General features: G+C 42.9%; 2 protein-coding genes across 19 annotated transcripts in view; one reads left to right on the top strand and one right to left on the bottom strand.

The window, feature by feature from the left end:
• Nucleotides 1-1325: 1325 nt before the first annotated feature.
• On the bottom strand, nucleotides 1326-9705 carry LOC111243334 (polyisoprenoid diphosphate/phosphate phosphohydrolase PLPP6-like). Of its 7 annotated transcripts, none has more exons than XM_022788712.2 (5): nucleotides 9566-9705; nucleotides 4644-4806; nucleotides 3614-3734; nucleotides 2810-3056; nucleotides 1326-2610 (listed from the first exon to the last, which is right to left on the bottom strand). In XM_022788712.2, exons 2-5 carry the CDS (start codon nucleotides 4800-4802, stop codon nucleotides 2475-2477), a joined length of 663 nt encoding a protein of 220 aa, XP_022644447.1. In that variant the 5' UTR covers nucleotides 4803-4806; nucleotides 9566-9705; the 3' UTR covers nucleotides 1326-2474. The 7 variants fall into 7 exon arrangements, with proteins under 7 accessions (XP_022644447.1, XP_022644446.1, XP_022644445.1 ...); XM_022788711.2 differs by lacking the exon at nucleotides 9566-9705 and adding an exon at nucleotides 6385-6551; XM_022788710.2 differs by lacking the exon at nucleotides 9566-9705 and adding an exon at nucleotides 6163-6378.
• Nucleotides 6655-26682, top strand: part of LOC111243330 (uncharacterized) — a 67011-nt gene continuing 46983 nt past the window's right edge. Inside the window, exons 1-2 of one of the 12 annotated variants that reach the window (XM_086991868.1) lie at nucleotides 6655-6701; nucleotides 10036-10133. In XM_086991868.1, the coding sequence (XP_086847994.1) occupies nucleotides 10086-10133 (48 nt within the window). In that variant the 5' untranslated portion in view covers nucleotides 6655-6701; nucleotides 10036-10085. The other 11 variants (XM_086991867.1, XM_086991858.1, XM_086991869.1 and 8 more) reach the window with 11 other exon arrangements.

The following is a 26682-nucleotide window of genomic DNA, read 5'->3' as shown; positions in this document are numbered from 1 at the left end:
TGTTCTTGTTCGTTGTTTGTTTATCGATGACGTTTCAGAAAATACCAGCCATGAAGTTGTTAAGACCAACATGTAATTCAGCATCGATAATTTCCATTTCTGCGCACCAAATTTTGCATTGTCAGATATTCCAGGTTGGTTAGATGAATGTTCTCCGTAGTAGCCGTTGACCAAATATTTCTTATAACTCGGTGCATGAACCTTATAGTGAGGTTTCTATTTCTTTATTAAAAAAAAGTCTTGTCCAATAACGTCTAAATACTTAGTAGTTCGACCGGAGATAGCGAGGGAATTTTTTGTGAGCCGATGAACACTGGTTTAGCTATCGCTTGTACTGGACGACACTGTCCGATTAGATACGTGCGTTGAACACAAGATAATCTGTTTCGCACACGAGATGATAAACACAGTACTTTGTTTGACTAGAACATAATAAGTGATTGCACCTTCGTATTTTTTAAACTCGCTTCTCCCTTGATCTCAGTTAACTAAGGCACCCAATGATAGCCTAGGACTGCTAGACTGCTACAAGCAGATACAGCGAACCTTTCAAACTAGTTGGGCTTGAACGATGATTTTTAGTACGTATTAGCGGTACTTTTTTTTCTCTTCGTAGGTTGTGGCAACCTCTATATACGTACGGTTTACGTTCCCATACGTAATTTCTCTATCTATGGCTTTTCGAAGCAAACCGATAGCGGAATATGCTATCTCACCAGTTGTTTTTTTTTTTTTTTTATATAAGACCTCGTATTAACACGAGGAGCATTAGGAAGTTTCTCTATAGCAATGAGAACTGGAAACACAATTTGTTTCAAAATAGTAAAGCAAACAATGACTAAGTTTGACCTTATTGTTGTGAACAAGATCTAACCTTTTTGTGCCATGGCTATTCCTCAATGAAATTCACTAGATTTACTGCCACACTAGAACGCCACACGCAAGCCTTCTCTTGAGCCTGTTTTGCTATTAAGTAAAAGGCTGATTATATTTATAATAAAGGTAACGTCCAACAGTCAGCTGTTCCCTAATAGCTTCTACTTTAATATACAGTAACAATATATATTAAGCAAGCTATGCTATGCAACACATGTTTAGTACACGATTTTCCCACTAACGATATATGTGTATATCTGCGCAGACGATCCTGATAGCCGCGTTGGTGTCTGTAAACGGTGGTATTAGTATAAATATGTGCATATGATCATACAAACAACCATTATCTATGATCCAATACTCCTAAAACACCACGTTCGCTCACAAATTAGTCTTTTTACTACATCAAAACTTGATTTTTCTATAAAAAACTAACAACACCAAGACGCTGACCACATTATATCAACATCACAAATTTATTTCGCGTTCAGTGACCATACACCCCTCTAACATTACATCTGATATATTAAAAGTTGACCAGGGGAACAAGTATAGTACCAATATATAGGATATAAATAACATTATTTAAGGTAACTAGGATTGCATCTGCAGCGCTTCATTCGACAAAGTATTCCAATTTCGCTACCATATTAACTCTTGCCTACATCGTACCTTCAAATTCCAGATGCAAACGATAAACAGCGCATACAAACTGATTGAAATTTTTCCATAATTGCAGAAGGGGGCATCGGCAGCACCAGTTTCTTTAGTTCTTACTCACTCAAGTTTCGCGTAAAGCTCTCATTGCTGGAACCGACACATTTTGCTACCCGGTTATATTGTATGCTCTGTTAAAGTTAAAAAACGTGTTTTTATTCGGTAATTCGTACAGCCTTTATTTTGTTCCACTATATTATCTCGGTGAATAAAAATACTTGCGTCTTGTTTTACGCTGTTTGGGCAATGAGTGTATAGTAATTTTAATTTAATAGTAGCCATTTGTTTTTTCTATAGTGAAAGAAAAGCTCTGACAGAGTAGCAGCGACCGGAAGGTTGTTTTAGATGCACATTTCGAATTGTTGCTTTCCACATAACAACAATGCGATAACTGAGTGTGTCAGAAAAATGTACTATGAATTATCGCAGAGTAGAAAAAGCTGTACGCATAAAAGTTTCATTGCTCACGTTACTTTATTGGTATTAAAGTGACGTTTAATATTAGAGTTCAGGCCTCGGTCGGCCTGGAGGGCTTGGTAAAACGCTACGAAGTTTCGATTGTTTCAAGCATTAGTTCTATACAATCCTCTCCTTAGCATTATGTGCCATTATTACCAACCAAACCATTATTACACGCTTCCTTACACCAAATTGATTGATGGTAATGAAAATTTGAACGTTAAGGTTACTGACCTAAGCATATAACTTACAGCCTTATACAGAAAGTACGTTATTCATGAGTTAAGTAGGCTTATCTTTGGGCCTGTATAGACGCAACCTAAGCTATATCGGCAAGGCTCAGATCTTTGTTTACTCACATCTTACTTCATAGGCGCTATATTTATGCATACAACAACATTCGTTAACGGAAAAAGGCCGGCTCATTCGTCGTTGAACTGTCCCGCGAAAAATCCTTCTAGCGCGGCCACATCAGCCGCGTCCATCCACACAGCCTGAATGAACCAATTTACCGCATAGCCAATGGGCACTCCGGCGACTGCATCAAAAATAAAAAACCTACAATAAAAGAACATTTATTAGTGAAGCGTGTGTTCTTTAAGCATGTATATTCATAAAATATAGGATGGATTAGAATACATTCATTTGACCGTATTTATGAACTTATAACTTGAACATAAAAAAATGAAAAATATATCACACTATTTGTTTTTTGTCGTCTCATTGTTTGCTTTTTAAGACACGCAAATTATCTCACCTGCCCAGAGCGATTTTTGTGAGCAGCATGAGCACAGCCCACGTGAGGAACGCGATGGGAACGAATGCTATGAAGTCCTGCGAAAGAATTATTAAAAAAATCATCGTTGCTCGTGATACGAAGCCAGACGGGAAGCTAAGGTTTGTTGAAGAAGGATTCACTTCGTACTGCTGGCGGGTTACCCCAGGCCTACGCCGACGGCACGCAGCCTTCACAAATGCAATTACAAGGACGTCAATCAGCATGGCTGATAAGGACACAGAAAACGAAAACGAGAAAATCAACGACACAAAAATAATTGAGGAAGCACAATATGATTAATATAGACGTGTAACATGAATGTCAATAGAAATTATACATAACTGAAGTCGACAGTTAACCGGCCTCCGTTATTCGAACGCTAGACGGGCATTCAAATAGTCTTCATCTTTCATATTCTCTCTCATTCAGTGAATCTAAAAACTTAGTTAAAGTAAAATCTAATTTCATATCTGATAATGTCCAGCTAAAAATTGTTTTTACTCATTGTCGTGCTATACAAGTTGTCTTACCAAATTTTCTGATGTCTAAATTTAACCATCCACAGCTACTGACAACGGGGTGAGGTTGATGTTGATGGAAAATCATGCAGATAAAAACTACGGTACTGTTGAACTCAAGGGAACGTAGTATTATTTGATATTAAAAGCATTTGCTGGTAGCTAAGCTCAAGTGGCACTGTGGACAATACAGTTATAGTAAATAGCGTTGAACTCTAAATGCTAAAATGCAAGTAGAATCTTCGGTTTAATTCATGGTACTTACCAAGGATAATATTCGTGAAGAGAGTTTTCGAAGCCATCGAGATGCTCATGTACCAGAAGAAGAGTGCCAAGGCAAAGCACATCAGTGTATGGGCAGAGTACTCAAACATGCGAAGTTTGTACTAAAAACAATAAAAAAAGACAAAGACAAAGACAACTTCGTTTTTTCTTAGCTAACTTGACAGGATAGTTATCTATAACGACAAATACAAAGACGAGGAAATATCAAATAGCTTTGAAGTGTAGGCGTACTTTACGGATATTTACATTGAATATTTTAAAGGTTACATTGACTAGTCGTCATGAGATTTTATACTGTGATATATCGTTACGTAACTCCAATATCTAAATTCTTAAAGAACCTTGCCCAATTAATCATGCGAACAACCACATTAACAATAACCAGACATATAGAGTCTAGACTTTTCAAAGATCTACGGACCCATTTTGTTCTTCTTGAATTACTCTGTTATTGCTATGAGTAGCGCTGAGAATGAACTTACATTACAAGTTTGCACACTCGCGCTTACAGAATGAAGAACATAATATTTCTCCTAGTATCAATTATATAAAATGTCGTCTTAAATTCACCTGGCTTTCTGCTGTCGTCTTTGATCTTAAGATTACTTGATCGTCTATTAATTCATCTGCTTAATTTAAAATTTAAAATAATTAGTTGCACTGGGTAGCCGGAAGAAATTAACTAGCACACTGTATTTATCGATACGGTTATTAACGTTACGATTACACTCGTTAGATGACGACTGATAGCAAATTTATACGGACATAACGGACGATGAACGGCTGCGGAGCCTCAACCAGCGGAGTAGGACTAAAAGCACATAAAGAAAGCTATAATAGGATAGGTGCGAAGGCAGCGTTACATTTGTAAAGGAAGAGATGAGATTTTTTTAGTAAAGAGAATCTTATATGGACAAGTAGCGCATCTCGAACGAAGAATTTTATCCCATGTATTTTATACCTTCCCGTGCATTGGATCAAAACAAATGCGTGAAAAACAGTGGCCATACCTGCAGATGACCAAGTAGTGAATCCTCAGTAAAGGCAAGAGCCAACTTATACGTGAGGGCCTCATCAAGTTTCTTCAGCTGCAGCAGAATTGGATTTCGTTTCCAGCCCTCAGGCGGAAGGAAGTCCTTCTTAGCCTGATCGATATCCAAGGAAGTCATTTTTCTGAAACACGTTAAACACAAATTTGGTTATAAAAATGCTTTAAAAATTTTTCGGTAGATATATATATTTCTTGCTAAAGTAGAATTGATAGCATACTTTCTAATTCGAGAAGTAAAACCTTGGCAGCTAAGTATCTATATGGAACATAAGCTAATTGTAAAGAGAATCATGACGTCAAGCGATACAGTGATATCATCGTAAAAACTATGTGCTTATACTACTTATTTAAAACACAGAAATATAGAAGACTAACTAAAAAAAAAAACAGATACATAAAGTATTTGTTCCGAGTGTCGCACCAATTGTCACGACTAATTCGACACATCTGTTAAACGTTTGCCCTATGAATACTACACGATCTGTAGTCCAACAACAGAACTATACAATTAAGGAGAATAAAGTTATTATTTATACAACAATCGATTTACAATGGTGTTATTGCTATGCGTACTAGCTGTTTTAACTTTCGAATCAACTGGTTTTAGCGCTTAGCTTTGAAACCCTCTAAACAGCGTATGCATTCAGGCCAAATATAAGATGAACAGGCAACAACTTCAAAGACCACTCCCTAATCTTTAGTACCACCTAACCAAATAGAGAGAATTCAGTTCGCGCCGTTTTATCAATCAGTAGGTGTAGTCACACACCGTTTAAAAGGTTCACATAAATAAAGTACCCTCCATGCACTGGCGCAAATTGTCTTTCGGTCTAGTTGGCTGACTAATATGTTCTATTTACTTAAGACGCTGTATGCACGTGTGGCTGTTTTTAATGTCTTTTGTCCCGCAGAGCGACCAAAAATAATGATAGTGGCAATTATGCCGCTGCTGATACGCAAATTTGGACGAATAGAGGGCGTTTAAGATTATAATCTTTCAGCTTACTGTACCTACCTAGATGAAATCGCACGTTACGTAAGCAAAACCACGCGTCTCGATCACCTATTCGAATAACTCGAATAATAATAATCTGACTTTTCTGCTACTGTCTTTTCATTTCGCTTAGAAAAATTACACTGGAAAGCACGATCTATTGCACGTACGATACACATCTACGAAGCTACGAAATAGCAGCGAGCACCCAGTTCGATTCCTAAACAGAAATCATATTTAAATGCGAAGACGCTCTTTTGTACGAAATTTGTTCTGCCCGCTTCTGGCCAGTTGCAATGACACCTCCTGTAACCGCGGAACACCGATTCAATAGAGTTGTGCACACAAACAGTGAAAACTACCAGAGAGGTCACCTAAAACTTTCCCAGCCGGATACCGGCCACAGCTATTTTTTATTGAAGCTCGCACTACCCGAAACATTCACATTTACACACACGGAACTAAAGTACCGAGCGGTACCTACTTACTAAGTCTCCCTGTTCGGACCGCCAGACTGAGATAAGGAGTCTATAAAGTTTAGCAAGCTCCACGCAATTAACTCTTTGCACTGACTACGTTGTACACTACGCTCTATAGCATATCCACATCTGGCACAGTTCGGGTAAATAAACTATGAATATCGTTTCCTCTTCGTGTTTTAAGACGAACTTCATACGATAAAGTGAATATTAGAACAACATCTTACCGGAATTGAGACGGCGGAACCTTTCGAAGAGGCAACCAGAACAGATGATCTGCTTGTGTTTACATTTGACGTCACCGGAACGTAAAACTTTACTGGAATTTTTCTGCTGCGTGACTTTTGCTGATAAGTCGAACTAGGACGAAGAATTGCTCACAAAAGTGCTTCTGTGATAATTGATCTTTAGATAAAGCTAGAATTAAGACGGATTCTAATTCGCGATAGTTTGCCGCGACAGTCGATAGAGGGCGCAGCTGAGGATAATTTCGTCTGCGAGGAACGGAGCGGTCACTGGGCCCAGTAAACACGTTTGTGAAAGAGTGAGTACATTTTCACGTTTTCTGTTAAATTCTGGTTAGTTAATATGAAATACGTGCTATTCTATATGCGAACAGATGGGGGCACATGCTCACTGTACTTCGGTGTCAATTGATTTGCTGAAAAGTTCAGGAGAACGATATCCGACAGCGACATGCCGCAGACATGTGGCCGCACTGTCGTTTACTGCTACTGTGGAAGCTGGGGTAGTCCCAGCCCAGCAGCTAAACACACACGTTGCCGGCAGCGTTGTCTTTTTCATACATAAACTATATTGACATATTTATAAATGTGTAAAGTTAACAACGTAAAGTAACTTGTGCTAAAAATCAGTATGAGTTTGATGGGAAGGTGTATACAAGGCAAACATTTTTGGGGTCTCATGGCTTGCTGCTGATATGGCTGATAGGAAATGGAGTCAGAATAGAAAAATTGACAGCACAAACTAACGCAACACAGAGTTGTATAGGATTGGGCTGATGTCTAGCGCTGCTGCTACTGGATGTTTACTGCATCGTCAAGTGCAGGCAAGTTGGCTTGGTCTGATTGGTTTTGGTAGAGATGCCCCACTTGTTTGTAGTGTTATTTGGTCAATGTCTAAAACTAAATTCTATCGACACATATAGTAGTACGCTTGAAAAGTGTATATGTCAAATAAGTACACGACGGATACCATTATCTAATGTGGATGTTACGCAATCATTCGTAGTTAATCGATAATATATTATGCAAAATAGGTACATGTTTTATGGGTATGTATATGACGTTGTTTTTTCATAGTCTTATTATCATCTTCATTCAAATAGAACTCCTAAATATGGAGAGATAAATATTTCGTGACCTATACACCAGGCATCTCTCTGACGGTATATTGTGCATGATAACTGCTTTCGATACAAAAGTTTCTCTAAAAGTAATAGTGAAACAAGTGAGTAAAGGAAAGGAGATACCCGAAGCCTAAATGCGCTAAAGGAGGTTACCAGACTATTGCCCCTCTGCTAAATCTCCACCGAGAGTTGCTTGAGACCACGTGACTACCTCAGCTGCAAAGCATCAAACATTCTGCAGAACGGATGTGCTTCGGAACCCAACCAATTATTGGACGTTGCCCAGAAGTGCGCGTGACCAATCTATTTTGTATTGTGTTGCATATAAAAAGTGGTCAAAGTACGTTCTAAAGGTAGAGTCAATTCAACCTATAACTAAGTTGGAGTTATCGATCGTTTTATGATCCTCTCGTATCAAGTGTATGTTGTGTATTCGCGTGTACTCAGATACTCTTGTGGCAAATCGTGATTCTCTACTCGAAGGCCAGTTTCCACTGAGAATGAACTAATAGGTCTAATTACTTGCCTAATGACCATGCAGAGCAACAATCAGGTCAGTTGAGCGTTACTGTATTACTATGTAAAAATCTGTTATACATCGAGTTCATATTCAAGTACAATGCTATAATCTGCCGATGGCATACGTCTGGTCTTGGCAGCCTGACAATACATATCCAGCATCAGCAACAGTAGCAATGCTGCTGGTTTTCGCTTTTGGATGGTACCATACCATAATAAGAATGTCTCCATCTTAGTGGTCGTCGGCAGCGGCGGCGGCGACCAGTACTAACAACAGCAAAAGTTGCTCACCGTGCCGCCGCAGCAGCAACACCAGCAGCAGCAGCAGTAGTAGTAGCAGCGGCGGCCACGGCGATGATCTACAAGAACTATTTCTATTACCTCGACTAGAAGGACCGCCGGCATAGGTAAACCGTGGGCAACTATGGATAGTTCTCTCGTCTTCGAAGCGTCTATGGTGTGTCCGGAATTACTCTGCTGGTGGTCATAGAGTAGTGTTTTACTGGCGTTGCTGCCTCCTTGCCGGTGGCTAGAGACACAGGCCGCTGGCTTCAATCGTTGCTTGCATTCATTTGATTACTCCCTTTATCCCCTAGCAACAAAATACTGCTATATTAGCTAGCGTCCTGCTGGTTATCTGGCTGGCGTATGTTGGAGCTATGGCTGTCTCTATTTCGCCGACTGCTGTCTTCGAATTGAACATGGCTGAGCGAAGTCGTTAACTCAAGTCGTCATAGATTAACGTGAACACAAGGTGGTAATATTCGTGCCCTTTGACCTGCCTTTATTGCTTTCGACCAGTAGTGCATATTAGAGCTTAGGTCAAAATAGGCGTCCCCACGCAGAGTGGGAGCAAAAATTATAGTAGCAAGTAAATGATAGGATGTTACCGTATTGCGTTTTTTTGGAGCGATCATCTATTTTGGCGACATAAAACTTCCATGTGTCCAACTATTACAGATTTAGAGTCGCGCATTTGGTCGGAAATCCAAAATTGAAGCCCAGCCTTTGACTTGGGTCTGTTTTTTATAAGAAGGTTTTTTCTCTTCTCAGTTTTTTTCTCTAGGATGATCCAATTCGATAAGAGTCAACACCTTCGTTTTTTTTTACTCTTCATAGCAGAAAGATGGAATTTTGCCGCGTTTTTTTTTGAATTGCGCACTTTTGAGTCACTATGCAATTCAACTCGGACGTATACAGTGACATGCCTCGGATCCAGGTCGTACTGCGGATAGAAAAGTCGATATATTGACGGTAGCAAACGAAGGATTACCATAATCAATTCATAGGTTTTTCAAAATCCAGAAGTGCATTATAGATAGCACCCTAGACCAGCAGATTCTGATTTGTCTATAAAGCTGGATATGCACAATGCACTTTTGCACCGTATCGGACTGTGTGGACGGCAAAACGTATCACGACTATGATCAGATGACGTCATGTTTAGTGTGAACATCGAGATTGCAATTTCGAGTCTCAAAGAGAAGCTTCTTAAGGGATGAGATAAATTAAAAACAAACCTTTACGCTAGGTACAGTTTCCATTTGATTTTCGCCTATCTACGATATTGCCACGCTTATTCCTTGCCAGTCGTCAGTTAGCTTTCACTCAGTCGCTCATTGCTGCTATGCCCTATATGTCTCACACACCTTCGCTCTCTTTTTCGGCTCGTGAATATACCATTGATATCACTAGATGGATTGACACACTCCCGAGGTCAGACTTCTTTTGGGTCTATCACTTTGTTTTGGCGGTGCCCAGTCGCTTTGTTTCGATTCTTCCGTTGCAGCTGTTAACTCACATATGGCTTCCTGCCTGGTCGGCGGCCGGTGGAGTGCGCATGTGTCAAAAAACTACCGTAGATTATAAATATAAACGTTTGTGATTACGGCGTGTGTGTATGTGTTTTTGTTTGTTAGCGTGCCGTAAGCACGTTGAGGGAGTTCGAGTGTATGAAAGAACATCTGAACGAGGACTATTTTTTGTGCAGAAAAGACGCGTGAATGAATTGAGTGCGTGATCACGGTGAAACAGTTTGCGATGATCAGAATTGGCCTCACAGCGCCAAGGCCGTTGATTGCTGAACAGGTATGTCGACTCGACATTTTTACTTGTTTTCATATTATAGATGTTAACATAAGCGTTATGGTTTCTGTTTTTATCTATGCCATTATAGAAGTTGTTGCTAGAGGTGATATTGTACAAAATCATACTATCATGAATTGAATTACAATTGTCTGTACAGTGTACATGTCTCTCAAAAAATGTTGATTTATAAAATCGTAGCAATATATAAAATACTGATGTATTGTTTCACCGTATTGACACCGTCGATAGGGTAATATAATGCATTCATTTGCCCAACATGGTGACCCTGCCCAGTCAACTGTCACCATCATTCAAGTATGATAGATTTTTACATACGGCCAGGCTTTGAATGGAGATTGTAAACATCTCTATGTAATGTCAGTCTCAACAAAGAGTTGTTGTCTGGTGCTTGATCACTGCAATCGTTTGCGAAAAATTTTCTGACGGTCATAACAAACATTTACTCTAAGCGGCATGCACTGAGTCCTTTAGACGAGTAGCAGACAACTACACCGTGTACGGAGTTTTTTTAGGTTGTCGAAGCCAGCAGACATGCCGATGCTGAGAAACCGTCAACTCAAGAAGCCACCTAAGGTTGCCGTCCACTTTGTTTGCTTCAAGTTGACTCTGTTTACTTGGGACACTTATGGAGTCGTGGTCAACATTCGGTCACTACCAGTGGGACCAATAGTACAATTAGGGGCATTCCTTCACGTTAAATCTACCTAAGTATGAATTTGCTCACCACATTAAAGTCCAAGAACGAGATAGGGCTATGAACTGAATGCATATTGTGATAGTCAATGAGGACTTGCGGCAGAAAGCTAAAACGAGTTCAACAAAATCTGAGAAATATCAATACGTGGCTATCCGCTACGTAGGACGCCTTAATTCATTGATAGAAACGGACGTACTTCTCTTTTTCTCTGACATTCTGCAAAACTAATATATATATATATATATATATATATATATATATATAATGTATAAATATATATGCCAGAATAATATAGCAAGCAGTACGATAGATTTCGGAAGACAGTTGTGTATTCGATAGTTCGGAAGAGTTACGGTAATGCTAGAAAGTCTCCTTTTCTTTTTATTTGTTTTAGACGTTTTTTTACTGATTAAAATGCGAAATACTTCGTTTGGTTTGGTTTCCATGATGGCAGTTGGATCTCCACTTTACGCTTCCAGGATGCAGCCTCAATTGACTAAATATGACCAATATAATCTTCGGTAAAGTTTCTTACTTATTTCAGCATAATTGTTTATGCATTATTATCATTGTTTTAAAATAGAAAATAGATACGGACACAGTTTTCTAATGTTAGTTGAACGACGCCCCAAGATAAATATTAATTTTTGCAAGAAAAAAGCTCGTTAAGATCTTATTACGTATTGTTCTAATTTGCAATAGAAAAAGCGCGTATGAACAATGTTTGAGCTTACAATGTTATGGAATATTAATTTCCTGATGGAAGCATTGAATTTCCCACTAGCCTATATCTATTTCTACCTGTACGAGCTCTTCACAAAACATACCCGAGGAGCACCCTACTCCTGCTCGATATCGTAAATTCCTTCATAATAAATAATGTTCGACTGCATTATTATGTAAAGAAGCTTAATTTCAAAAGCTTGTGTTCAACTACTCATGTTTTACATGCAAGCTATAACTTTTTTCATATTATTACTACTGTACGTTACAACAAGCGGCATCTTTTCATACGCATCTTCTTAAATTCATACATAATGGTTCGAAATTAGTGACCCGAATTATGTAAGCTTGCTTGAAACCATAAAATGTTTTGTCATGGATTTTACACATGCAGATGCGGGAACAGTGATTTGTTAGAACTTATAACTACGAAGAAAATTTAATTTTTTATGGTATATTTGGAAACATTAACGTCGCACGAAGTGAAATAATTGTTCTTATATAGTTACGCATACTGTGTTGTGTTATACAGTACATTTCTGATTGTTAAGCCTGTCGACTGGATCAAGTCGAACATCTGTTTAACAGGCATAGCGTTACCGCAATTGACCCAAATGACACGAGTGAAATACCAAAAGGGTCAAATATTGAATACTGGTACGTTATTAAAATAAGCTGGATCCACATTATGACTCGCAGGCCTCACATATTAGGTGCTTGTTGAATCCGAGACGTCGACCATGTTATTGTTCCTTATCAAGTGAATTTGAAATGCAAGAGCTAGTAAACAATAGCCGATATTTAATCAGCTGCCTCGGGGCATGTACTTGGAAAGTTCTTGCTGCACAGCTTACCATTTATTTATTCAGCAGTGCGAACAGCAAATATCGAACAGACTTATATCTTTAAACCTACTTCTGCTGCATCGTAGCTCTACGTAGAGTCTATTCTGGTTATATGTCCCAGTTTATATTTAATTAATTCAATCTTGGTTGCTTCACAATTCCAGTTTGATATAGGTTCATTTATATAGTGATTTTACTATTTTGACCTTAATGTAGGAAAGCTGAAGTTTGCTGGAATACATCTTTGTACTGGAGTCTCTCGAAAATATTGAAATCAGCATTGTGATCTACCAACAGTTATCTGCTGTTCTGGCGGTATGTGTTGTGTGGTCACAGCTATTTCGAACGACGTTTCAGTTACATTTATTTGTTCCTAGTAAGAATATGGTGGACATAAGTAATGCCAACATGGTTATCGTTGAGGTTCTTGCACTTCCTCATTCTTGCTGCCTGCTTGCTTGTAGTGTACGTACGCTTCATAGCTTTGCTATTGTTCATGTTGAATAAATACTTTAAAACTGTAGTATTCATTCGGCATGGAAACGGCGCTCTTAGACTTGAAACCAAGTCTAAGGCCGCCGTTCGCAATCATCGCAGACGATCGTCGAGAATGGTCTCTACTATCGGCATCTGGCGTACACCTAAAATGTACCTCCAAGGTTCATGAGGAGACACATTATTGTTGAGCCAAAACAGGGAATTCCATGTTTTAATCAACGACGTAGCTGTATGAAGTATATCACTACCTACGTTCTGTACCTGTTTCTGTCATTTGAGAATGAGAGTGAAGGAGAAAGTGCGAGGTACGATTCGTGTAGACGGACGCGGAATTCTCTTCTTGCGGTTCCTAGGATTCTACCGAGCTGTATTTCGAACGCACTGCTCTTTCGCCATTTGTATCACCATTTCTTGTTGCTGCTGCTGCTAATGCTGTTAGTACAACTAGTAAGTGGGGGCAGAGGGACCCGACGGGAGCATTAGTGTATGGATTCTGCAGAGTCCCAGGTCACCGGCTGCTGGACGCTCTGTCTCGCAACAATAGCTCATAGTCATAATGTGGAGCATTGCCAATACGGCGGGTCACAGTAGCAGCAGCAGCAGCATCGACGTTGCTGGTCCCTGCTGTCAAAGCCAGCTGATCTCGCCCGGCTGAAAGCCAGCGTAGCTGGCTGAACGTCGTTTGATCCAAACTCAATTGCTGTCTGCTGTGCTACTGTCAACTGTACAGCTGCACAGACAATAGTAACAGCCGAATTATCAAGAGTGACCAAGTAGTAAGTTTAACCACGACCGCTCATAGTTGCTCACTTTCTGTCAATAGCACATCGGCATTAGAAGAGCGTTGTAGAGTGAATCAACACTTTATGATTAGTTTCTATTGTCTTACAATTATGCGTTTTAGCCAATGAGAAACTCGCGCTGGCTTGCTCATTGCGCTATTACCTACTGAATAATGGAAGTAGTACAACACTCATTTGCTGTAAACTGAAAGAATTAGATGTTAGTGCTTTTTGAGATATCCCATGCTAACTAAGGAAACTACTTAGTTACCGTCACGCGAAGACATAATTTCTGACACCTATTCATGCAGTTCCTGAAAATGAGTGAATTAAATAAATTCCTCACATAGTCATTTTCCTAGTGATCAGCGCCACGATCATCGGGGTCGTTGTAGTTCCGTAACCTAGCCTTAATTGCTGCTTGAAATCAGTCCACTCAGCGGCCTAATAATTAAGCAAGCATTATATTCGGATCGACTCGACAAACTTCATTAGCATCTCGCTTTATAACCGAATAATGTTCCGAGTGCAGTTCGAGATTTCGATTATTCGACGTCATGAATTTATCTAGCAGTCTATTAGATATTTGAATCATCCTCGTGTACTCGTATGATCACTATTTGTTCCGGACTAAAATGGATAAGACCTTTATTGATTTTTCTAGTTGTAAAACGTTCTCGAAACTCTGGCTCTACACCGCGCTCATGGCGGTAGTGTGAGGAACGTTTCCCATTCCGATTAGTACCTCGAAAATTGCTGTACTTGTGTGCTATGCTGAGTCTAAACGGCGTTGAGTAAATAGATCTCTACGCTTTTCATGTATATGGATTGCCGATTATCAAGATCATTTTTTTCCATTAATAACTAGCAGACATGGATCTTCCTCCAGGATCCGTTTGTAAACTCTAACGTAAGAGCTTGAACCTAGCAGGGTTGAATAAGTGTTCAAATTATTGAGCCTTTGTTTGACACCTGGCTGTTAAATCAGTTTTTATACGTGAGCCTATAATATGTTTACAGCTCCGAATGAACAACAGTGTAATTCTGTAAGCACAAACGAACTGGCATAACTTGTTCGGGATGATGACCTATTCGCCTAGAATGATAACGCTATTCACAACGGGACCCCAGTGACCGACGTACGCTCTGATTGTACATTCGCACTGGGATTGCAAGTTAGCTTGTCTACGCTGCCACTCTCGGAATCTCTAATGTATTCGGGATCATTCTTGAATTCCATTGCAGGAGCTCATAAAATCTATAAGGCAATGTTTTTACCTGCAATTCTCATACACATATAATGATAACATCCTACTATTGTTGTGAATTCTATAGCAGTATATCAGCGTAACGCCGCTGTACCATCGCCTTCATAGTTCTGGCTCTTTCTGGCTTGGCTTTTTGTTGAACTAAAAACAAACAGATGCTGTGATTGCTGTCGCGATCGCATTGACACGGCAGCCACAGCAACAGCAGCAGCGGCGAGCCGGTTACTATAGGCCAATCATACTAAAACAGTTAATGTGAGAGAAATAAGGATAGACGAAACAGATGAACGTATCGGCCAACGATCACAGGCAGAGCCGAAAAGTAACTTAATCCAGGTACGGAGCCCGCTATTGTCAACTAACTGCACATTTTACCATTCAGGAACGCATCGCGATAGCGCAGAACAGCATAGAATATAGCGGGCTACGTGAGCTCCGCTCTGTTTCTGCCTCTAGTTCAGATGTTGCGTGCTTTGCCACGCTTTTCGCCGGGCCCGCTCTCCCTGTGTGTTCCATTGACTCCCTACCGCTAAATCTACCTGCACCATTACTACAACTATCAACAATGCCGGCGCACTCAACGTGGATCGCGCGGCGTGAGTGCAGCATGTCGACAAAGAGCAGCCGAAACGGGCCGAATCGAATGAGCACTCGTGGTGGCACTCATCTGGAGTAGCGGCGGCGGCAGCAGCGGCGGCAGCAGCTTTTCTGGGTTTCGAGTGGTTTCGGTTAGCAGACGCCCTACCCCGAAAACAATTATAGCGCGACCACTGCCAGAGTACAGGCCACCACAAATAGAGTGTTGTCGTATTGCGACGTCTGCTCTGTAGCGACGGCTGCGCCCGTTCTCTGTGTCTGTGGGACCCTTGTGTAATGTGTATACACGTCTAATATGTGTCGTACGGGTCGTTGCAACGAGGCAGTTAAAGAGGCGGCCCACCAGCGGCTGTCGTTTGTCTGTCTGTTGTGAGTTTAGCTGGGTCGCTGTCTGTGTGGATGTTTCGTAATGGGTAATTCTGTTATTTGTGTGTTGCATCTCCGGTTCGGCTAGCGGATGCTCTTGTTCCTTATAGCTGCTAGAGAGCTGGTGCTCCTACCTCTACACAGCGCAGTACGATTCATCGTCGACGAATCAGTCAGTCAGTTAGGCTCGTTGGATAGTCGTGTCCTCATCGCAGCTTGTGGTGCTGCTGCTACCGTCGTCTGCTGCTGGAACGGTGTGGCAGCAGCCGCCGTCGCCGCCGCCACCACCACCACCACCGAGCAGACAAGGGGAGTAACACAGTCAGTGAGGAGGGTTGTGGAAGCTCGTGGAAGCAGCGAGCAGCTGCAGCAGCAGGAGCAACCAGGAACAGCAGCAGCAGCAGCAGCAGCAGCAGCAGCAGCAGCAGCAGCAGTAGCAGCAGCAGCAGCAGGGCAGGCCAACAGAGGAAGGCAAGAAGTTGCTCGTTGTCGAGGTTTGTTGGCTGCCCGATTGGGTGGCTGCTCGGTTGCCTTGTTGCTTAGTTGGTGTTGTACATTTGTGCAAATTGTATTGTTATAATTAGACATAGAGGGAGCAAGAAAATCCAGCAGTGTTCTCTCACCGTCCCATTAGTGTGTCCCAGGACGAGGAGCTGAGTGCTGTGCAACATAGGATAGATGCCGGTGTTCCCCGAGGACGATGGGGTGGGGGGCCTTGCAGGCCCCGAACTGCCGGCAGCTCTCAACCTTAACCTGGATAACCGGAACAACGAGCTGGCCTTTGGCTCTCCGGACGTTTCGCCGCACTGCAGGGTGAGTCAACAGCATATCCAATTGGTGAGCGATGAACAACAGATGAAAAGAGAGGTGAGGTGAGCGTCAGAGAAATAAGTGAGCCATGTAGCTAGCCAATGGATCGGACAGCTAATCAACCAGGGGCAGTCACAGGCCAACGGCGTGTAGTGTGCGGCTGTGCCTTTATGCTACTGTTGTCTTGGCCTGGCCGAGCCTGCTGTCCATCGTATGAATGTGTGCCGTGTGCTACTTGTTCCCTATGGCCTAACTTAGTTTGGCCGGTGAATGAATGGAGTCCCGTCGAACCTCCTCGATCTCCTGTGGCAAGCCTAACCCTTCACGTGCTGTCAAATTGCTAAATACGGGTTATACACGCGCGACTCAGGCGATCGAGAACAACCGCTGAAGGCAGCCGTGGGCCATTATAGAACGTGTGATCTGGTCCATAGGACGGCGAAACTCCAGCTGGCTTGGTCGCTGTGAGGAAATCGGTTGACACGCCGAAACCATGCCTTGCTTTTTGCCTTTGGACTCTGTTCGACATGCAGACACGCAAAAAGGCTATACAGCATGCAAACGAGACCCACTCATGCGTGGTGGGTTTCTGTGTACCGCCTTCTTTCAATACGGCAATCGTGGTTAAACTACTTTTGTGTATACTACACCACATATACGTACACTCATGTATACATGTTGATTATGAAAGGGAGAGAGAGAGAGAGAGAGGAAGATGAATCTGTAAATTTACACTGTGTGTATGATATACGAGTCAGTGTGTGCTGTAAGGAAAATCGTGTGTGTATATGGGCTGGAAAAGCCATTTGTAAATTTAGTGAGGTACTGAGATCTTGGAGACAGGGGAAAAGCGCGAATAAGCCAGCTATGACTATGTCGGATCTGATCAAAGTAGACGATGCGGTGGTGATACGTAAAGTGGAAGATTATTTAATTGTTATACTGGGTTATATTTGGAAGAGGATAGGTGGACACGGAAACGATGATGGAAGAAAGATATGATTTCTGGGCAAGTTTTACTGTCAGCTAGACGAACTCATTTTTTATATTTTTTAGCTAAGGTGTGAGTAGTACTGGTTAATAATTTTTTTTTAGCCAAGAAGTGGGTAGTACTGGTTAATAGCAGCAGGAACGTTTCACGTCCATTGACGTTTGCTGTGGCGAAGAAGATGGTAAGCAATGAAAAGACTAGGGTGGCTCAACATGTGCGCCCCGCCGTGTAATTTCTGTGTTCTCTTTTCCTCTTGCTTGTCATAGCTACTCTTGCGACTCGTTCCTCAATAAATACGTATAAGTAGTTCGTACCCGTGGTGGTTGGGTACTGTACGATGTACCCACTTCCATTGAATTACTACAAATACAATAAAAAAGAAGTACAAGTAATAATAATAACGGTACGAGCCAACACTCACCCAATACTAACGTACAACAAAATGCTTTGTATTGTTTATTCTAACGGATAGTAATACATTGTTTACATTTATTCGATTGTCATGAGTGTGTTTGAATCCTACTGTCGTACTAAAACGTCTTCAAACAAAATCACGATTACGGGGCAACGCCAAATGCTTTTTAGTTCGATAAGACTGATGGTACCCATCATTGGCATACACTTCTCGGCTATTTACCATTGTTTTTGTTTTGTCCCGGTTCGTTCTCGCCCCCTTTGGTGTTTTGTTGCGATAATCGTCTGCGTCGCCGCCACCGCCGCCGTAGTTGTTGTTTTTCTGTTAGCAGCGCAATGAAATTATACTGTCTTTATTTTTTATAATCATCATAATCATGTCGATACCGGCTAAACGTCAGGGTCATTCCGGGAATGCTGTTACTCCTGTTTAAGTTGCTGATACTGTCGCCGTTGCTCTTGATGGCAGCCGAAGTGTTTTACCCAGTCGTACCAGCAACCGCTGTATAAGCTGTTCATAAGGGTAGCGCTGGTTGATGTTGATGCTGTGTGTGTTGTGCCTTCTTTCGGTGAGCAAAGTGCACACGCGCTTATCATTCTACTTTCTCCGAGCTGCGATGCGTGCTGCCTTCCGCTGCAATCGCCTCCGAACGAGTTCCAGTAGACTCGATGAACGGGACGAGCAGGAACAACCCCAATTACAGTACATCATAGCAGATAGAAACAGAACCTTCTACTGCTATTACGAACAGCAGCCTAACGTGAATACAACTATAGGTATATTTCTTCTGGCTACAGCAGCTGCTGCGGCTACGCTACACGCTGCTGTGGTTGGTGTTCTTGCAGCAGCAACAGCAGCAGTAGTAGTAGTAGTAGTAGTATTACTGTTTTAATTCACGACAGCTGCGTATGCAAACCGCTTACTGACACAACAAACGGCAAGAGATACAGCAGTACGATTACGCGAAGCAACACGTTGCCATCGCCTCTGCCGTTGCCATCGCGCTACTTCCACTATCGCCGCTGCCATCCCGCTATTGCAGTTACACTGTGTGTTTTCATGGGCCAGTCAGCGGCGGCGACAACAGCCGAGCAGTATCAGTAGCGGCCGTGGCGTGGCTGGCAGAATTCTGTCGGCGGTGAAGAGCAACGCCACCAGCGACGTTAGCGGTAGAAATAGCAACAGATCTGCCGCAGCTATAGCAGATGGTCAGAGTCAGACGTCAGAGCCAGTCGCGGTCGTCGTCGTCATCGTTGTTCGCGTCAGACGTGAGAGTCAATCAAAAGGAAGTGGTGCGACGGTGTTGGCATGGACTTGTAACTGGATAGAGATCCAGCAGTCAGAGCTGCTGATGCTTTGCACCGCTTTGTGGTCGAATGGCGACGTGTGCGAATAGCAGCTACGGCCGACACTCACCAGCGAGCATCAGTTCATTTTATTATTAATAATTACTATACTTGTTAAACATATTGATATATGTAATGTATTGTATATAATATGTATATTATATGGGGATACTCTGTAAACAAGACTACGATATTAACATTGCGGCTAATACAGTCTTCGATAATCCCTAGTTGGAACGAACTTCTACCTTAAATCAATTGTGTATTACTTCGACGTGCTGACTACCACAATTATACAACAAAGTCAACGAAGCATTTTCGTGATGATTTGTGCTGTACCCCCCAAATGCTGTCTGATTTGTTGCATAACCACTGTGAACACTAACCGGTAAGTGTAGCTGGTAACCGGGTGCTTTGGCAATGAAAAAAGTTCTTGTTCTCAGGTGGTGCTGAACAAGCGCCGAACCAATCGACATCCACAGCAACAGTTAGACATAGCAAAATCTGCTTCTCCAGCTAAGAGGCTTCCCATCGATGTTTTTGTTATACGCATGTTGTCACCGCCGCTGCCGTTGATGTGCGCAGCGTGAAATCTTCATGCCGCAGCAGCAGTTGGTCGTGCAAGTTCAGTAGCCAACTTAGCGGTCGATTACCAGCGTTGAACGGAGATCGGGTTTGCTGTGAAAACAGCGACGTGAAAAAGGCCACACGCGTGTAGGCCATGCAGACATCATCGAGCAGTCTCTATGAGAATTGCAGCAGCGGCAGCAACGCCACCGTCAGCAGAAAAAGGGGCTTCATGACAAATTGTGTCAAGACAATTATATTAAAGTAGACAGGGTGATTGCTACGTATGTATTTGTGTCGCATAGTTGTGTGCGTCTGTTAGCTAAAAAGTGAATGTTGTGTTGGATTACGCCCCTAATCGTGCGTGTAGCAGTAATTTGGTAGTCGGTTCAGCGGGTAGTAAAAATAGCTTTATTGGTTGGCATATAAAGGAAGTGCAACACGGAGCAGAATAAGGACGATTTCTTTAAAGTTGAAAACTGAAAAGATCGACGACTAAAAGGCCAGAGACAGATTCGTGGAAAAATACTTGACGTTCTCAAGAGCAGCCGAATGCAGAGGCCATAACAGCTGCAAACAGGCCAGGAAAAAAGATATGCCTTCTTATAGCTTTGAGCTGGAAATATTGAGGTTGGTCAGAGAGACACGAATTGATCTATCCCGCATAAGCAGCCAAAGGCCGTCAAGCCAAGCTAGGACGAACAATGCAAGCAGGAATTTCCCCGATGGCGTTTGTGTCGGCTGAAACGGGTAAGATCAGTAAGCCTATAGTCCTGTGAATTCTGAACTGTTGCTGCTGTCCGACCGGAGTGGCCTAGCTTCATCGCCCCTGCATGCACCGCATAAGGAAGGAAAACGATAACGACACGATAGCGGACTCGTCGTCAGGGCCCAATTGTGACCTATGCTGTCGTGGTGTGGTCTGTTCTACTCGGGGTGTCCAAATATCTTTCTCTCCCTTTTCCCGTGTGTTCATAGTGTTCAGTGCAGTGACAGGTAAAGAATTGTGCCCCGTATTGCAAAGCTCGTCCAGATGAGGCTACTTTGATTGCAAAGCTGGTATAGCATCAACAGGACGACATTGGCAACACGTTATGCCGCAGAAGAGGAGACCAGCCGCCGTGCCGGAGTGCGGGGACTTGCCGGTGGCATCTTTCTGGTCTGCACACACGGGCAACGAGCGAACGCTTTACAGGCAGCTTGAGAGAAGTGTTAAGCACCGAACGCACTCAACAGAATAGTATCACCAATGGTACCGGCCGGTGTCGGTAACAGCTAAGTGACTCGCCGCTATGCAACTGTCGGTATATTAGCGTCTGTGTATAAACGTGTCACTTCCTTTAAGCGAATGCTGACTACGTTCCTACCTAGCCACCTTCTTCTAAGCCCATGGTACCGGTAACAACACCCGTAGTACAATCGCTTCAGTTTGTCAGTTACATCTTCCGGTTGCTGTGTGACCGAAGAATCTGTCTGTCTTTCTGTCTGTCGATTTTTCTATCCGCTCTGTCATTAACGATATTGAGGGGCAGTTAGTTGCTCGTAGGGAAAAGAAGTACCGCATAAATTAGCAGGCACTACTAACCGCCAGCTATCTAAGGATAGACGTGGACACGCTCGCACAGGTCATAGTATGTGTAATAGTGTCTTTGGTTGAGGGAAGGATGTGCATTGCATAGTGTGTCTGCGCATCGCACATTCAGTGCTTGACGCGTTCTATTGGAAAGAGTCGCTTCTGCGACGGCTGACGTTCTACTATTAGAATTTCTCGTCAACTGGACGCGCCGCCTATGCGTCGAAAGGTAGAAGGTCGGTTGAACGCTGAAACACGCCTATTCAATACTAGTTGTTGTTGGTCTCAAATCAAAGACGAACGCTATCGCTCTCGGTACCCCTGATTTTGATCAGATCAGCTGTAGCTGCAATATTAACAGCCATCGTTTAGCAGACACGAACGAACAGAAACAACCGGTGAGTTTCTGCGCTTCTAGACTGTGTACACGTTCGAAAAGAGGAGGAATATGTAATGTCGATCAACTCTTGCCATCTGTAGCCATTGTCGTTAGCACAGTTACGGGAGCTGCCGTGCTACATAGCTGCTACTGCTGTCAGATCAAGATCAGCATCGTCAATACAGCAACGGACGGGGACTGGAAAGAAGGAGAGCGACAGAAAAAGAAATAGACGGAACAACTACGGAATTACAAAACAAAAATAACCATTAGTAGCATCATTGGTACTACAATTTGCAATAACTAGAATAATATTATCAGTACTTCCGTGGGAAAATACGCTGAGTGGTCAGCACCGTTTAAGTCAACATGCTCTCGGTTCTTCAAACAGATGCTGGCACAGCCGGCCTTCGCATGGTAAGAGGTGGAACAGCAATTTAACAGAATTTTAAAGTTGTAAGATAGTATGAAATAATTAGTCCGGTATAGCTTTATTATTAGGGTTAACTAGGCATAACAGACAGCGGTACGATAAAAAACAAACGTTCGTCACGAAATCACGGTCGTTCCCTAGAGTTCTGAATCGGGATCAGCCAATATATCGAGGAGTACATCACTACGTAATTGTTATTGGTTTGTAGGTATTTGTATGCGTGTCTGTTCCAGCACCAAGACATGTCTAATATTTACGTGTGGCCATCGCGCCTGTCCACCATCGAAACGTTTTCAACTATCCTCATTTTCTTCTCGAGGAATGTAGACAGTAAAATGTCTTTCAGCTCCGCTCTTTTAGCTGAAACCTCTGACGTCCCAGTACCTTACTCTACGTTGGATTTTACACACATGTTGTCACAGTTATAAGTTTATGAACAGTGATAGCGTTGCTGGTTAGATGAAAAGTGAGAAATGCAAATGAGTGTTCGTTACATATGGTTAACCTTTGCTTACACGTATGCTTATCCGACCTCTACCTGCTTGTCACGTTTTTCTTCTGTGTGTGTGCAACTATGTATAAGGACGACCATATTTGTTGCATATTTTCAACGTTACACTTTAGCAAGGTGGTTTCTATACTGCAAGGTGTTTTAGTGCTGCTGGTGACAGCAATGCTGCCATTACTAAATGGGACAGCCAATGCCGGGGCGTTAGCAACAACCGCTGTTGCAGTTACGATTCCTTACCTCAAGCTAAAAGCTCTGGTTAGCGGATTCAACGGAGGATTCAAGCAGAGCTCGCTACTAACTTGCTCATTGTGTAGGCTGGCGGACGCCGGTACTGCTGACGATGGCTAGTAAATACCTTGTGGTTGGTAATTTCTTTCGTAGCTGATGGGCGACGAATGTTGACCGCCTGCCCGCGCTAGCTACTCCCCCCCCCTCTCTCTCTCTCTCTCTCTACTGCGAGAGACTTAGTAAACTGCTTGGCCGGCTGTTTGACGACCGTCCGTCAGTCCGTCTCAACTATTTTGACGACTATTTGCTCCGTGCTGTGCCACACATGCGACAAACATCTCTCGTCCGCCCAGTGCTACTCACATGCCCAGCTAACTCTGTAGTGCTGCTTTTGCTAAGCGCCAAACTTGTTAGCTGGAGAAACTCACGGCCAGTCCTCTAGTCACCCTTTAGTCAACAACGGAGACTGCTATTGGTGCTTTTGCTGCTACGGGCTACCACTCGCCAGTCTTTAACTTTAAGCCCCCCATAATATGTTGTGTAAGCGGCAATAATCGTGTGGTGTGCTACAGACGGTCTCAGTACTATACCGCCGTTGCAATAAGTGTCTAGATAATTGCAGTAGGCATCGAGACAAGCCGCAACGCAAACCACAAGACACGCACATAGTCTACCAGGCTGTATATACAGTTCGTACAAGTATAATCGCAGCGGTAGCAGCGTGATCGGTCGTACGGGCGACCGACCGGGTGAGTGAACAAACGGCTGACTGCCCCAGTCACGGAGTCGCACGCTAGAGCACAGTTTATGTTATTAAGTACCGCGGCGGTTATTGTTCCAGTTGAACACGGTCGATCTAGTAACTTTAGCGGCAACAGGAGCAGTAACAAACGAAGGACGGCAGACGTTGCCTTGCGTCGCATAGCGTAACGTTCTTCCTTCTTAATCCACTCGACATCGGTTGGTCCCCTCCGTACGTGTTGGCAGTGGTCGAAAGTCTGCTGATGCTGTTAGCGGCGATGACGTACGCTGGCGTCTGTCCCCACAAATATTATTCAGCTGTTTAGCTCGCTGACTTGCAATGTCTTGCAACAATGGGATGGCAGAGTATTAATTTTTAAAACAATGTTACAACAACTATTAAGTGTTGATTCCTCAATAGGCAAACATGACTGAACTTGAATGAATGACAAGACCGACCAGCCATTTTAGCTACGACTAAGACGCGATGTGACATTGCTGATACACCAGTGGTCGGTGCGTCAATGCCGTCTTGCTAACGAGTAGTGACTGCGATAGATAACGAAAGAAAAATGGTAAAGATTAGTTATTAATGTCATACATCTGCTACGGCGCCTCGAGGAAGACGAAGACGTCATTTAAAAAAGCGTCGAAGCTCACTCACGGTCGTCGCTTGTTTTGTCGAACATACGCGAATAGTTAACGTGGAATAAGCATCGGCAGTGCCACAAATCAAGTTGTGAAATGTTAAGCGTAGTATCTCCGTGAAAAATGCTAGAGAGGTGTAAAAAACCCGAGTGGAATTCGCCTGTACTAACGTATTATCTCTATCGTTGTATTCTCACCGACCAGCCTACTATGGATTTATATTTACTATATTTATTTTACGTCAAACTCAGTTATTTTTGGTTGAATATTGATTGTGTGGATGTACATATGTATTTAAGCGTAGCACCGACGGAATGAACACTTGGATATGGCACACGCCCCGTACTAAATTGTACGGCGCGTCATCGCGATCGTGAGCAGTTATCGTGCGTTTCAGCTGTTTCTTCTAGAATCAGTCGTTAATTTTGCTCAAACGCTTTTTGTCTAGTCACTAGCACTGTACCTGCATTACTCAACTATCTTTGTAGTTTAAGTAAAACCAACTGGACGCAACTCCTGAGATTAGCCATCTTATAGATACATCTGTAATCCGTAAAAGCGTCTGATGGCAGACTAATCGCGTCGCTCGCCCGTTCTCTATTACGCTGTTGTTAACGGCTTGGCTGGAATTTTTGCTCCTTGTTTTTGTTGCTACTGGTGAGCGCAGCGATATTACTGAACGTGGAGCAGTCGTGTATGAGCTAGTCCAATTGTCGGTTACTGTTAACAGCATCAACGAGTGGGATCCGGTCCTTGGCAGACATAGTTGTCAACAGTGAGTAATAAACACTAACGGCACGACACGCGGTGAACGAATCGTCGCCATAATCATCATTTCGTCCTTGTTGTCATTCGACATCTCATCTTTATTTGGCCCAGTATACGTGTGAGAGCGTACCTTTGTGTAATAAAATTTAATACTCATTGTTGTTGTTGTTGATTGGTTTCCGGTTGCGTTGTAGAACATGACCAACGTTAGTCGTCATCGCCTTCGCAACTGTAGTAGCCACAGCAGGGTAACAGCGACTGCTGTCACGATATCGGCAACGCCTGCGTATGTGACCGCACCAACAACTATAAGGAACAACACGACATTCAAACCGGCACGTGATTGATTCCGCCGTTTAGGCACGTCATTTTTCCGATGCTGCCGACGTATTGTGCTTTTTACTAGTAAGTTCACCTCGCGGCGGCTGTGCAACTACTACTAGTTATTTGAATGACGGCGTAACTGATGCGAGCCGGATGCCGACTAGCAGCACTGGGAAATCGAGCACCACGGGCCGCACGTCGAATCTAACGAAACGCTTCTATTGCGACTCTATAGATAAAGTTTCTTGGTAGAAGACGACGACAAAGAAATTTAAGTTGACAACTGTTCTGGCCTCGCCTTTTTTTTGGCGTTCTGTTTTGACGCTTGAGGGGTCCAGCTTGACGGCTGATTAGCTTATCTGATATGCTGAACGTTGCAGCCTATTTTTGGTCGTACAGCGGTGAAAATCAACCACTGGATACACCGATTCCGATTTGGAAATAGACTCAGAAGCGGAAGAGTTCACACACAATGAAGGATAGTGTTGCTAGTGATGGTTGCACTAGGGCACTTTTTGCTAACGCTGCAATTTATTGCTTTTTTGTTTAAGCTCAACCAACGTTAAGCCCATAGCGACAAGGGACACTCAACGTCCCATGCAAAGGCAATAACAGCATGACACATGTGGTCAGTCAGGCCTACTATGTCTGGCCATTGTGACTGGCATAGAAGCACCCACACCCGCTGACGCGGCGAGACGCACAAACCACGTGTTTACCGATCGATCCGTCTGCGCGCGTGCGCGTATTACAGTGTAATAACTTGTTGTCAGTTGTGACTAAACTAGTGACGCCTACGAGATTTTGGAAGATGAACCGATTAACGGTGATGGCAGTAACAATATATGGAAGTCGTCGCTAAGTGGAGATTGTTCACATTGGAAAAGGAGGTTTATACGATTGAATGTGAACTTCAACGGAGCGCAAGTGGATTTATTGTAGACTAAAGTAGGTGACAAAATGACCACTGATCTTCTGTCGAGACTTGATCTCATGCATCCTTGGCTTATTTCAAGGG

Source organism: Varroa destructor, unplaced genomic scaffold (genome assembly GCF_002443255.2).
Source record: "Varroa destructor unplaced genomic scaffold, Vdes_3.0 BEIS01000001.1, whole genome shotgun sequence".
Lineage (NCBI taxonomy): Eukaryota > Metazoa > Arthropoda > Arachnida > Mesostigmata > Varroidae > Varroa > Varroa destructor.
This window is presented reverse-complemented; position numbering and strand designations above follow the sequence as displayed.

Coding starts and splice junctions, on each gene's coding strand:
- LOC111243334 (XM_022788712.2), bottom strand. CDS start 4,802: ATGACTTCCTTGGATATCGATCAGGCTAAGAAGGACTTCCTTCCGCCT. Junction 3,735..4,643: donor CACTACTTGGTCATCTGCAG/GTATGGCCACTG, acceptor TATTGTTTTTAG/TACAAACTTCGCATGTTTGA. Junction 3,057..3,613: donor CTTCACGAATATTATCCTTG/GTAAGTACCATG, acceptor TGTCCTTATCAG/CCATGCTGATTGACGTCCTT.